Here is a 12516-nt window from a genome sequence, read left to right on the forward strand (position 1 = left end):
TCTTCAAAGTAAAAGAGATTATTAAAGTAATAAAAGCGTCAGTATTTCCATTGCCCCTCAGCAGTATTTCCCAAGCTTTCTGTACTTGTCCAGTTTAGGACATTATGTATTTATTTATGTATCTGCCTTCTCCATTAATCTGTAAACTGTTTGAGGACTATTCCCAGCCCCATCACAGTTCCTGGCACAGATGAGGCACACAAAAATTGGTGAATTTGGCTGAGATGAATCTGGAACTTGACAGTCCAAATCCTGGCAACTCTTAAGCATCATTATCCTAAGATAAATTTTTGCCAGTAGGACTACTGGAAAGTATGTTATTTATTGAATATCTTAAATATTTTACACTGAAAGCAGTTATTTTTTGAGTTGCTAATGTGATGGCAGCTTTTTACTCAAGGCCAACAGTATGGTACAAATGACTCACTGAGTGGAGGTTAGCAATTGAAACAGAGGCCAAGGTCCAATCTCTTAGCGCCAAGAGAATGTTTCCATTGTCTGAATGGCACCCTTTCCCCTAGCACATCTCACAGCTATGTAACCTTCATCGCGAGGAACAAACAAAACATAACATTGCCTAATTTAACAAGCATTTATTAATCTCCTACTCTGTCTCCAGCAGGATGCTAGTTACTAAGGATACAGAGAGGAGTAAGAAACATCTTTATTGGTCAGGCAGTCTGCCAGGCATTGGGAATACCGCAGTTGACTCCTGCTCTCATAAACTGTATGTGACATTTCACACTCTAATGAGAGGGAGAGATAAGAATTGTGAGAGGTGCAATAGAATTGAACATAGAGAAGGGAGCAACTAATTCTGCTTCACCGTGACAGGTAAAGCTCCACAGAGAAAGCAAAATTTGAACTTGGCCCTGAAACATGGGTAGGGTGTCCTAGCCGAACAAGGATGCCTTGTATATGTGCACGTGTGTATAATACACACACATACACACCTTGGCTTTATTTTTGTCCCCAATTAAAATAACTTAAAAGAGCATAGTGTTAATTCTATCACATGGTTATTCTCTCAGACAATATTTCTTATCACTGGACAATTAATTTATCAATCACAGACCTCTTTTTTTTTTTTAAGGCAAACAAGAAACAGAGGAGCAGAAACAATGGTTTTTTGCAGCTGAACATTTCCATGGTAGTCTTTGTGATTAAGTTAGAAAATAGCCCCCTCTTGTGACCAAAAATCAACTAATTGGACTTAAGAGTCAGTTTCAGAAAGGAGGAGTAAACAGGAAAGCAGGAAAAGACTGCCCCTTCAGGATGATGCTATTGTTACATTTCTTATGTTAGAAATTGCTGGCTCATAAACTCTTAAAACACCCCTTTGTTTATGTTGGTGTGATTAATTCTGATTATTGACTCTAATTCCAAAAGCAGGTTTATATTTTATCTATCCTGTAGGAAAATACTTTTTTTTTAACTCTTCTATTATTTATTTTCTACATTTTCTCTATATTCACTGTTGTTCTTTACAACATGCACAAGACAAACAGTTGTAATAAACATTTTAACCTGTTGTTTTTTTCCAAAAATTATAAATTGCAATTAAATAGCTAATGGAGGTATCATCTTTGGCGGGTGAGAGAGGATTTAGAAAATCAAATAAAATAGAAAATTAGGTAGTCAAAGATGATTTCATAAATATTTTCAAATCTGTTGCCTTTAATCTTATTTCCAAACCCTTATATACTATTTAAAATAATGACACAGTCGTGAATTATTATTTTAGGTAACCACAATTAACGGGTGTAATACCCAACTATTGAAAACTGCCGTTTTTTGAAGATGAAAAACAATAGCTTTCTTAACAAATACAGATCTTAGCTTAGCTTTAATTTATTTTTTTTTTTGCGGTATGCGGGCCTCTCACTGTTGTGGCCTCTCCCGTTGCGGAGCACAGGCTCCGGACGCGCAGGCTCAGCGGCCATGGCTCACGGGCCCAGCCGCTCCGCGGCATGTGGGATCTTCCCGGACCGGGGCACGAACCTGTGTCCCCTGCATCGGCAGGCAGACTCTCAACCACTGCGGCACCAGGGAAGCCCTTAGCTTAGCTTTAATACTTAGAAAAATACTGAGGCAAATCACTGATCAGCAAATTTGTATTCATCCCTAGCAAACTGCAGAATGCAAAAACAAAACAAAAACAAAAATGTAGCTTTGTAAACACAAAAGTACATGAGCTTAATCGAAGGTTAAGATGGAACTAATGTGTTGACCCAATTCTCCTGAATAACAACATTAATAGTTCTTTTTATGATTATTTGCTCTAACATTTATTGAGGGTTTACTACGAGCCAGGCATGGTGCTAAGAAGTCTACATTTATTATCTCATATAATACTACTGATATAACTCACATTTCACAGATGAGGAAACTGAGGCTTAAAGAGTTTAAGTAATGTGCCCGAGATCAAGTCATAGGTCAGCTTTTAAACTCAGGCTTACTACCTCCTAACCACTGTGTTTGTTGGAAACCGGGACTAGTAGTCCCAGCCTCACATACTCCAACCCTCTGCATTTTAAGTTGTATCTAGTTTGGTCATGGGTATTCAGTTCAGTCTGTAACAGCTGGATAGAGGGCAATCTTCCACATGGTGTCATCCCCAAGTTGCTCAACAAAGACACCGTCGTTAAGAGAGCCACCTGGGGTCGATTAAACGTCAAAGGAGAAGAAAGTGTGCTACTTTGACTAAAGAGAGAAAGGCCAAGGATTCTGTTTGAGAAGATTCTTTAGATTCATCTAAAGGTGAGGATTCAGGCTTTCTGATCCTGTGAAGTTTAATATTAGATGATAATTATACTCTTTAACATCTGGAATCCAACTTTATTCTGGTGTGTTTCAACTGAAGCTCTAAGGCTTTTAGGTCGGGTTTGGGATGGAATAGAGTAGTCTGTTCTAGTGTGGAGCAATTCTGGGAAACTCATTCTCATCTTAATTCATCCATAAGTCACAACACATCTTTTTTTTTTTCTTTTTTTTTTCTGTCTGCACAATTCCCCAGTCAAAGCTTTTCTGGAGTGGAGCCATGCAGAGAACAGGCACCAAACTAATAGCTGTTGAATGATTGGAGGAAGTGGCACAAAGGAATCTTAAATTATGAAGAGGAGTAAGTTATAAAGGAGAAGGAAGATATTCCAAGTAGAGAGAACATGTACAAAACTGGGCAATAAGAATTGTTTAGGGAACTCCAAGTGCCTGAACATGGCTGGAGTATAGGCTGTGTGATAGAAAGATAGCACCCCTTAGTCACAACTAAGAGCCAGGACTCTGGAGCCTACTAGCTTTGGTTTGAATCCTGGTTCTACTTCTCACCAGCTGTGTGTCTTTGGTCAAGTTACATAACCTCTCTGTACCTATCTCATGGGGTGTTAGAAAGCTTAAATGAGTTCTAGCATAAGAAGTGCTTAGAACAGTGCCTAGTACATAATGAGTACTCAGTACATGTGAACTCCTATTGCTATCATGTGGGTGAGTATTGGGTGGTGGGAGAGGCAGGGGATGGGTCCAGGAGTTTCCTATGTAAAAAGGAAGAACATTTATGCCAAAAGCCATGGAGAGTTTTTGAAGGTTTGTAAGAATTGGGGAAACAGGGTGTGGTTTGAATTTTAGAAAGGTGATTCTAGAATGGTTTAAAGAGGACCACACTGAAGACAGGAAGACCAGTAAGGAGGCAATTGGAGTAATCCAGATGAAAAGAAAAAAAGACTTAAACTAGGTCAACCAGATGCAGTGAAGAGGGGAGGGAGCACCAAGTGAGAGTTAGCTGTTCAAATACGCAGGACTTGACTCAATCCAGGCACTGGACTGAGTTAGAGGAAGGCTGAATCTTGGTTGTCAGGTGGTGACAATTGGATGGGTGAGGATACCAATCACTGAAAATGGGAACATCAGGAAAGGAGTGGATTTGGAGGAAGATGGGGAATTTAGTTCTATACATGGTGTCTTTGATTTTGGACACACTGAGTTTGAAGAGAAGGGCCAAGTACCATTGTCTAATAGGCAATGGATTAACAGGTTTGGTACTTCAGAGAGAGATCAGAACTCTGATAAGAATTCTAGCCAATGTATTAAGTAGAGTTTATATTTCTGGACTGAAGAACAATAATTTTTTGTTGGTTAAGATGCTGTCTAAGTCTTGATTATAGATAGTAATGTTAAAAAGATGAACTAAAGCCCATCTAGAACATGGTGAAGTTCAGAGATTGTTTTGGCAATTCGAGAACATTATCATTTATTTTTACACAGTAGTGACTAAAACAAAGGCACTGCCAAAATCAAAGACATACAATCGCTGATTAGGTTATATTTTCAGGATTTTAACTGATCTTCTTTGCAATGCCTCACCTCTGGCTGGGACATTTAATATATAGTCATTATTTAAATGTGGCTGGGACATTTATCAAATGTCTGCATATGGGTATAAATATTAACATGTATGTATATATATAATGTTTATAATTTTACACTTTTCAGTCATTCGAAAATTTTACTATGCCTCTGAAATTTTTCAACTTTCTCCCATAGGTATCTCTGATGAATATATAACACCTATGTTTAGTTTTTATAAAAGTGTTGCAGAATTGAAAATGACTCAAGAAGAGTATGCTCTGCTTACAGCAATTGTTATTCTCTCTCCAGGTAATTTCAATGTTACAGTTTTATTTTTATGCCATTTGTTGGTTTTCCCCTCAAGTATAGTAGTAATATTAAAGAAAATCTTGGATAAAAAACATAAAGAGAAAGTAAAATGGCATATAATTCCACCAGTCAAATTGAACCATCGTTAACATTTCATTGTAGTTGTTCTCAGCCTTTTTCTAAACATCATACTCATTCATTCAGTAATTTCATTTTGAACACCTTATATGCACTAAATATGTTTCTAGACATTGTGGGATATAGCAGCGAAGAAACAGGCAGGATACAGCCACATGGAGCTTACATTCTAGTAGGGTGAGAAAGACAGTAAATAAAGAAATGAAAACAAATAATTTTCAGGAGGTGGTAATACTACAAAAAATATAAAGATGTGGGTATAAGGAAAGAAAGTGGCAGCAAAATACTGTTATAATCAGTGGTCAGGGAAGGCTTTTTTAAGGGGTTGAAGTTTGAGCAAGGACATAAATTATATACTTTTAACATAATAAAGAACATACTGTCTTTAAGTGTACTTTTCCTATGTCATTAAATAATTATATTGGTAAAAGTTTCTTGGAATATGTACATCACATTCTATTGTATGATGTACAGTCATTTACTCAGTTGTTACCATGCTTTGATATTCAGGATGTTTCCAGATTTGTTGTTGCTGTTGTTTTAAACAACGTTGAAATGAATACCTTTGTACATAAAATTTGTCTATATTTTTGATTAATTATTTGGGAGTAAGTGATGCCATGTTCATTATTTGTAAAGCTTAATTACAGTGATAGCCTTAAACCACTTTTATACATGATACTGAGGCAGAAGCTCATTGTTAGTGTTTTACCATAAGAAATTATAATTTAAAAAAGAAAAACTTTTCAGTGGTACATACTAAAGTTACACACATTTATACCCTATAACCCAGCAATTCCAGAATATACCCACCAGAAATGATACTTACGTCCATCAGAGTTTATCTTGAATGCGTTTATTACCTAGTCCAACCTGGTACTGCTCCCTGCATGATGGGCCAATAAATCAAGAGATGAGGTGTTGGAACCAGGAACAGCAACTTTATTTGGAAAGCCAGCAGACTGAGAAGATGGTGGACTAGTGTCCCAAAGAACCATCTTACCCGAGTTAGAATTCAGGGTTCTTTTCTACTAAAAGGGGAGACGGAAGGTATGGCTGGTTGCTGCAAACTTCTTGATGCTGGAATCCTTTGTTCTTGCAGCTGTTCAAGTATGTGTGGTCACAATGTTCCTATAAACCTCCAACAAGATAAATGTTATTCTCTGTTCTGCAACTTTTTATCTCTATATGAATGGAAAAGTGTTATACCTTTAAAGGTCAGAACCTTGAGAATGGGATATCTTGTATGTTTCAGGCTCTAGGCAACATTCTTTCACAAAAGGCACAGAGCCAGCATGACTAAGCACAGCAACAGAGCACAAGGGTTAGAGCTAAAGGAATAGATTCAGTATGGAGTCTTTCTGGTACACATTGATTGGAAGGAGAATTTAGGGAGGTCTCTGAGGGGCAGTAAAGGTCTTATAGCTTGATCTAGTTGTGATTACATGAGTCTAAGTATGTGTGTAAAAATTCATCAATTTGAACACTTAATTTGTACATTTTAAGTGTACAGTTATAACTTACACTTCAAAAACATTAACATTACTGTAATTATGCCAAATTATTACTTTTCCACTTTGTTGTCATTTTATTTTAAACTTCTAAACAGACAGACAATACATAAAGGACAGAGAGGCAGTAGAGAAGCTTCAGGAACCACTGCTTGATGTGCTACAAAAGTTGTGTAAGATTCATCAGCCTGAAAATCCTCAACATTTTGCTTGTCTTCTGGGTCGCCTGACTGAGCTGCGGACATTCAACCATCACCACGCAGAGATGCTTATGTCATGGAGAGTGAATGACCACAAGTTTACCCCGCTTCTCTGTGAAATCTGGGATGTGCAGTGATGGGCATTGCAGGGGCAGGGTCTAGCTCTTCATTTTCCTCATAATATAAATCCTATATATAACTTTCCTTTATTTCATTTGTACCTGGCTTTATGCAAGAATTCTCATCAATATTTATGTGGTGGTTATATAACCTCCACAATTGTAAATGTGGGGCTAGGTTGAAATACTTTCTCTACATTGTATTCTACAAGGCTTCAGGGAATCTTTTATTCAAATTTGTATGCCCTGTTTGCCTAATTAAATTAATCATTACTTCAAGTCTATCTGTTGAAATAGGGAAAATCTCATTGTGCTCTTCATCCTACCTTACTGCATATATTTTATTAAAAGGTTTTGTTCCATTTGGGCAATAAACTGAACATAATGGCAACAGGCTTTTCTTTGGGAACAAAATTTGAAAAATATACAACTTATTTCTTTAAGTGATGAATAGCATCCTATTGAATCTGAGGGGGTAATTTCCAAAAAGGTAAACTCTTGGGACATAAATTGTGCTTTTCTCATCCCTAGAAGCCCTGGTGAATATTCATTCATTTGCCATAGCCCCCTGATCATTTCATATTCTTTGAAGTTCAAAGAGAATAGCATACAGAAAAGTTAATTATTCTCACATAAAACATTCTCTCAAGCAATCTCTTTCCTTAGTTAGGGTCTTGAGGCAGCATTTACAAATTCAGAGTCCGCAGATAACTCCAGTGATGGGACATTCCAGTTAGTCTCTTTAAAGTGTTCACTATTGGCTTTAGTGCATATAATTAATAATTTTTTGTTTGTTTTGTTTTTGGAAAACACTCCTTCAGCTGGGTGCACAGCTGTTGTATACTTCCCCCAACGCAGGAATTAGTTCATTTCCTTCCTTCATTGTTATACTGTTGCATTCTTCTCCCCATTTTCCTTTGGTGAATACAATAAAACACCTGTAAGTAATGGGCTTTTATGTCCCTTTCTCCTGAAATCAGCCAAAATGGAGCTTGCTTAGCAAGCAAAGAGGTTTTCTATTAAAATATTAGGGCAAGCCTGAAGTCCTAAAAATGGCTAGTCAGTAGAAAAGGGAGTGAGCTGGGGCTAACATTAGTTGGATTCCATTTGCTACAACAAAAAAGACTTGAGTCCCCACTAAGTAAGATATTGTTGCAAATTTCCATAGGAGATACAAAGATGATTAAAACACAGTAACTGCCTGGAGGGGCTTACAAAGAAGAGCAAAGTGCCGCGGGCTCACCTGGGAAAATCTCAAGGAGGAGGTGGCATTTCCCCTGGGCTTGGAAGGATAGTCAGGACTCCATGGGTCAGGGTAAGAGGGGAGGGGATTCAAGGTGAAAGGGGTGGCAGGAGCAAAAGAAGGGAGAAAAGGGAGTTGTGCAGATGTTAAAAGACCACAAGTAACCTGGGCAAGAGAGGGAGGGTGCACAGTACCTTTGTAAGCCACAGTTTCACCACTGCAAAATGAAGATCTCAGTACCCACCAACTAAAGGGATTTAGCTGATGAATGAAGAGCAAATGGGAAATTGCAGACTCACCAGGGAAGAGGGTGGTAAGGAAAGGACATTTAAGACAGAGAAGTAAATTTCTGAATGCCTGAGGGAGTAGGTCCAGTTTGGGGAACTGAGTGTAGTTTGGGGTTTCCAGATCATAAGGCATCTGTGGGGAAGGTGGTGGGAAATGAGCGGGAACTAAGGGGGCACTGTAGACAGAGCTAGGAGTTAATCCTCTAGGTCTGGATTTATGCAAGTAGTTAAGACCTTATAATTAGCAAGTAATAATGCTTCTTATGTGGAAAATGAATTGTGATATAATGAGAAATATATATTTGGTCTTTGTCCCCAGTTTCTGACAGAGAGCTTCTAAAACGCTTGGCATTTCCTGAGCAATAGGAGCATCTTTCATTATTCATAACAAGACCCTTTCAACCATACCTGAGTTTATGCTAATAAGGTGACTCTTGGGAACTCCCTGGTGGTCCAGTGGTTAGGGCTCTGCGTTTCCACTGCAGGGGGCATGGGTTTGATCCCTGGTTGGGGAACTAAGATACCACATGCCACTTAGCGTGGCCAAAAAAAAAAAAAAGTGACTCTTGGTGGGCCCCTAGATGCTTCAGGATGGGGGACAGCTGCCAGAGGAACCAGCCATGTGATTAGAGGGTTAGAACTCTCAGTCCCATTCCTCAACCTCCAGAGAGGGGAAAGGAACCCAGAGATCGAGGTCAATTAGCAATGTCCGATGATTTAATCATTCATGTCTATGTAATGGAACTTCCAGTTAAAAAAAACAGAAACCCTAAATGATGAGATTTGGAGAGCTTCTGGGTTGGTGAACACATCGAGGTACCAGGAGGGTGATGTGCCAGAGCATGGAAGCTCCATGCCCTCCTCCCTATGCCCTATGTCTCTTCCATTTGACTGTTCCTGAGATGTAACCTTTATAATAAACTGGTAATGGTAAGTGAACTGCTTTCCTGAGTTCTGTGAGCCATACTAGCAAATTAACAAACCTGAAGAGGGAATCATCTGCAAATATCTTATTTCCAAATAAGGGCACATTCTGAGGTTCCAGGTGGACATGAATTATACGGAGGGAACACTATTCAACTCACTATATAGATATTTTAGTATTAATCACAACTGTTATCATATAATTTTATATCATTGAATTACAGATATTTGTTAATGTAAATCAATAACATTCCTTTATAATAGAACTTAGTCTTGTTTTTAATGTAGTTGGCTCTCAGATCATCTGCTGAATGAGTAGTTTAATTGTGAATGAATCAAGATTTCCATTGTCCCAAAATTTCATCCAGCAGTTCATACAAGGCACAATCCATAGATTGATAGTCAATAATGTCAAAGTATTAAAAACAACAGCAGAAACTACAAAATGCAGAACAAAACAACTAATAAACCAATCAAAAGAAAAAAATTTCTCCAACAACTATAGTAAACTTCAAGCAATAGAGAATTCTTGAAGAGCTGTGGGGAAAAAAAATCATAATTCAATATTCAAAGGTTATATAAGAGACTCTTCTGTATTTGGTAGAGATGTTTAGTCAGATGAACAAATATCCCTAATGTAATAACTTGAAAAATTTAGATCTCCACGCACGGTGCTTTCTTAAAGTGGGCACCTAATCACAATCTGGGGAAAGTCAGAACTAAAATACTTTTATTATCTGATGGAAGCAAACTTGTGAGTCTTGCTTTGCATGTTACAACCATGCCAATTTCAAGTGAGAACATCTAAAACATTGCTATTAACCTAACCACCAATTAGAAAATGTACACATGAAAGTAGATTGCAGCTCATTAGGTGAAACCCTCAATTACTAATTGCAGTGTTAAAATCAAGGTAGGTAAGATGGTGAGTGTGCTTAGGGGGCAGGGTACTAACTGGGAATTCATGTAAAAGTGAGGCTGAGGGAGCAACAAGGGGATCTTTTCTCTTTTTCACACATAAGGGAAAAGCAACAGGAATCAAAGAATCTAGAAGGGAACTCCTTACCCAATCCCCACATTTAACCAGTGAGGAAGATGGGCTTAGAGAAGAGAAGTGATTTGCACAGATTTCCTGACTTCGGATTCACTTTCCATCACAATGTCCTGTATCTTTATAAGGTAGAGGAGTTACCAAGACAAACTGAACAGACAATGAAAATAAAAAGAAAGCAACCATAAAAATACCCTGCTGCCAAAGTTTTGGCAAATGGCTTAGAGAAATATTAAATGGTGTGTGTATTTGAATGAGAATGTATACATACTTCAAATAGCATAGTTTCCCTTTTTAATAAGTGGTATTCAAATGTTTAGTTACATAGTATGCATGTAAGAAAAAATAAATGTTAACTACTGGCTCATCAAACAAGATCCATGTGACGCAATTTACTTATTCTTAAGGTTTTGTAGAGAAGTGTACATATTTTGATATTAGGGCTCAACAAATCCAATTTAAAACCAGAACTCCACTTGAAATTTGGCTAAATGAAATGGTATGGAAAATTGCCCTTTAGTTTTAGTTTTGTTTTTTTTTTAAATAATTTTTGGCTGCGTTGGGTCTTTGTTGCTGTGTGGGCTTTCCCTAGTTGTGGTGAGCGGCTAGCCCCCCCCTTCATTGCGGTGCATGGGCTTCTCATTGTGGTGGCTTCTCTTGTTGCGCAGCATGGGCTCTAGGCATGCGGGCTCAGTAATTGTGGCATGCGGGCTTAGTGGCTCCGCAGTATGTGGGATCTTCCTGGACCAGGGCTCGAACCTGTGTCCCCTGCAGGTGGATTCTTAACCACTGCGCCACCAGGGAAGTCCTGCCCTTTAGTTTTAAATAGAAACACTATAAAACATAGGTTGATTTGAACAACAGGTCCTGTGAAAATGAATCTATAGCAGTCATGGGCAGCAAAGGGTTCTGGGATAGACGTAAAAAAATGGAGCAACCACTCTTGGGCATCAGGTTCAATGACCACTTAAATGTCAACTTTTGGATGACCATCTTCACCTGCTTAACCCAGAAGGTAAGCTCTGTGAGAGCGGGACTCCAGTGCTTAGGATGGAGTCTGGTGCAGAGAAAGTGCTTGACAGTATTTGTTGAATTGACTTCTCCAATCTGTATCTCTTTCACAAACTAATTTAACCAGCTTCAGACCTAACTTTCCAACCATCTTCTGAACACCTCAACCTGCACGTTCCTCTCACATTTCAAAGTGAACACACCCCCACACCAAAATGCATTATTCTTCCCCCACAGTTGTTTACCCTGTGTTCCTTAGCACGGCATCGCTGTCACATGATACCAAGTCCAGCTAAATCAGCCTCTTGAATATCTCCAGACACCTCTTTCTCACCCTCCCTTCTGAGCTAGTTTATGTAATTATCATCTTTTAATTTTTAGAATTGCTGCCAGTCTTACTCCTTTCTTCAAAAATCCTCAAAAAATGAATTTTTTTCTTTTCCTGAAACACAAATCAATCACAATTGCCTGCAAGAAAGAATCTAAATTCCTTTGTACCTATGAGGGTTTTCACCTGTGCTTACTCCTCCAGCCTGATCTACCTCCGAATCCCCAAACTTTAATCATTCAGAACTACTATTCCCAGAACAACTGCTCTCACATCCCTGGAAGCTTATTGTTCTCTCTGCCTAGAAAGCACTCCTTACTCCAGATTATCCTCTCTCTTGGCAGATTCTTATTCGTCCTTCAAAATTCAAGTCCTTTCAAACCTCTGACCATCACCCTCCAAGACTGTTAGGTGTTCCCTCTTTTCGCAGACTTCCACTGGCTTCCACTGTGTCTTTACCACGCTGCTGGGCACTTGAAGGCAGGGCTGTCGTCTTCACTTTTGTCTCTTCAGTGAGCAACAGTACCTCCTTATTGTTTTTGATAGGTGAATGAAGGAATAAATGCTGGGGAACATCATTCCAGGCAATTCCACTCTTTACAGATGGGAAACTGAGGCCCAGAGAGGCAACATGATGTGACAAAATAAAACTAAGAAGAAGGGAAAGGCCTGGTCTTCCAGACTTTCGGCACCGATTTTGCCCCCATAATAAGCCACAATTAGTGATCACAGACCTACTTCTTGTTACATTCAAGACCAGTCTCTATACTTCAACTCTGGGAGCTAGTACGCAGCTCTCATTGCGTTGAGGTTACTCCTTCTCCTCCCCTCCCCCAGGCCCTGCTCCGGTGTTTGCTCAAGGAAAAGCCAACATCCTCTTTCCGCTTTCAGTTGTGGCCTGCAGCTACAGGATTTCTCTCCATCTCTCTCCCCACACCCCTCACAGGACTCCCATTCCTGCAGGGTGACAGTTTGTATCCGGAAACCGTAGCGCCCTCAGTACAGCCAGATCGCGGGTGGATTTAGAATTGGGAGGGGCTCTTAACAGAAC

The 12516-nt window shown here is 39.0% G+C and overlaps 1 protein-coding gene across 2 annotated transcripts in view; it reads left to right on the forward strand.

The window, feature by feature from the left end:
• The window catches only part of NR1H4 (nuclear receptor subfamily 1 group H member 4), a 75490-nt gene extending 66401 nt beyond the window's left edge, over positions 1 to 9089 (forward strand). Inside the window, exons 10-11 of one of the 2 annotated variants that reach the window (XM_059081969.2) lie at positions 4540 to 4653; positions 6401 to 9082. In XM_059081969.2, coding sequence (XP_058937952.1) covers positions 4540 to 4653; positions 6401 to 6639 — 353 coding nt within the window. In that variant the 3' untranslated portion in view covers positions 6640 to 9082. Of the gene's footprint in view, positions 1 to 4539; positions 4654 to 6400 lie in introns of both variants that reach the window. The other variant, XM_067008322.1, reaches the window with a different exon arrangement.
• The last annotated feature ends 3427 nt before the right edge of the window (positions 9090 to 12516 follow it).

Source organism: Kogia breviceps, chromosome 12, assembly GCF_026419965.1.
Source record: "Kogia breviceps isolate mKogBre1 chromosome 12, mKogBre1 haplotype 1, whole genome shotgun sequence".
In the NCBI taxonomy this organism is placed as follows: Eukaryota; Metazoa; Chordata; class Mammalia; order Artiodactyla; family Physeteridae; genus Kogia; species Kogia breviceps.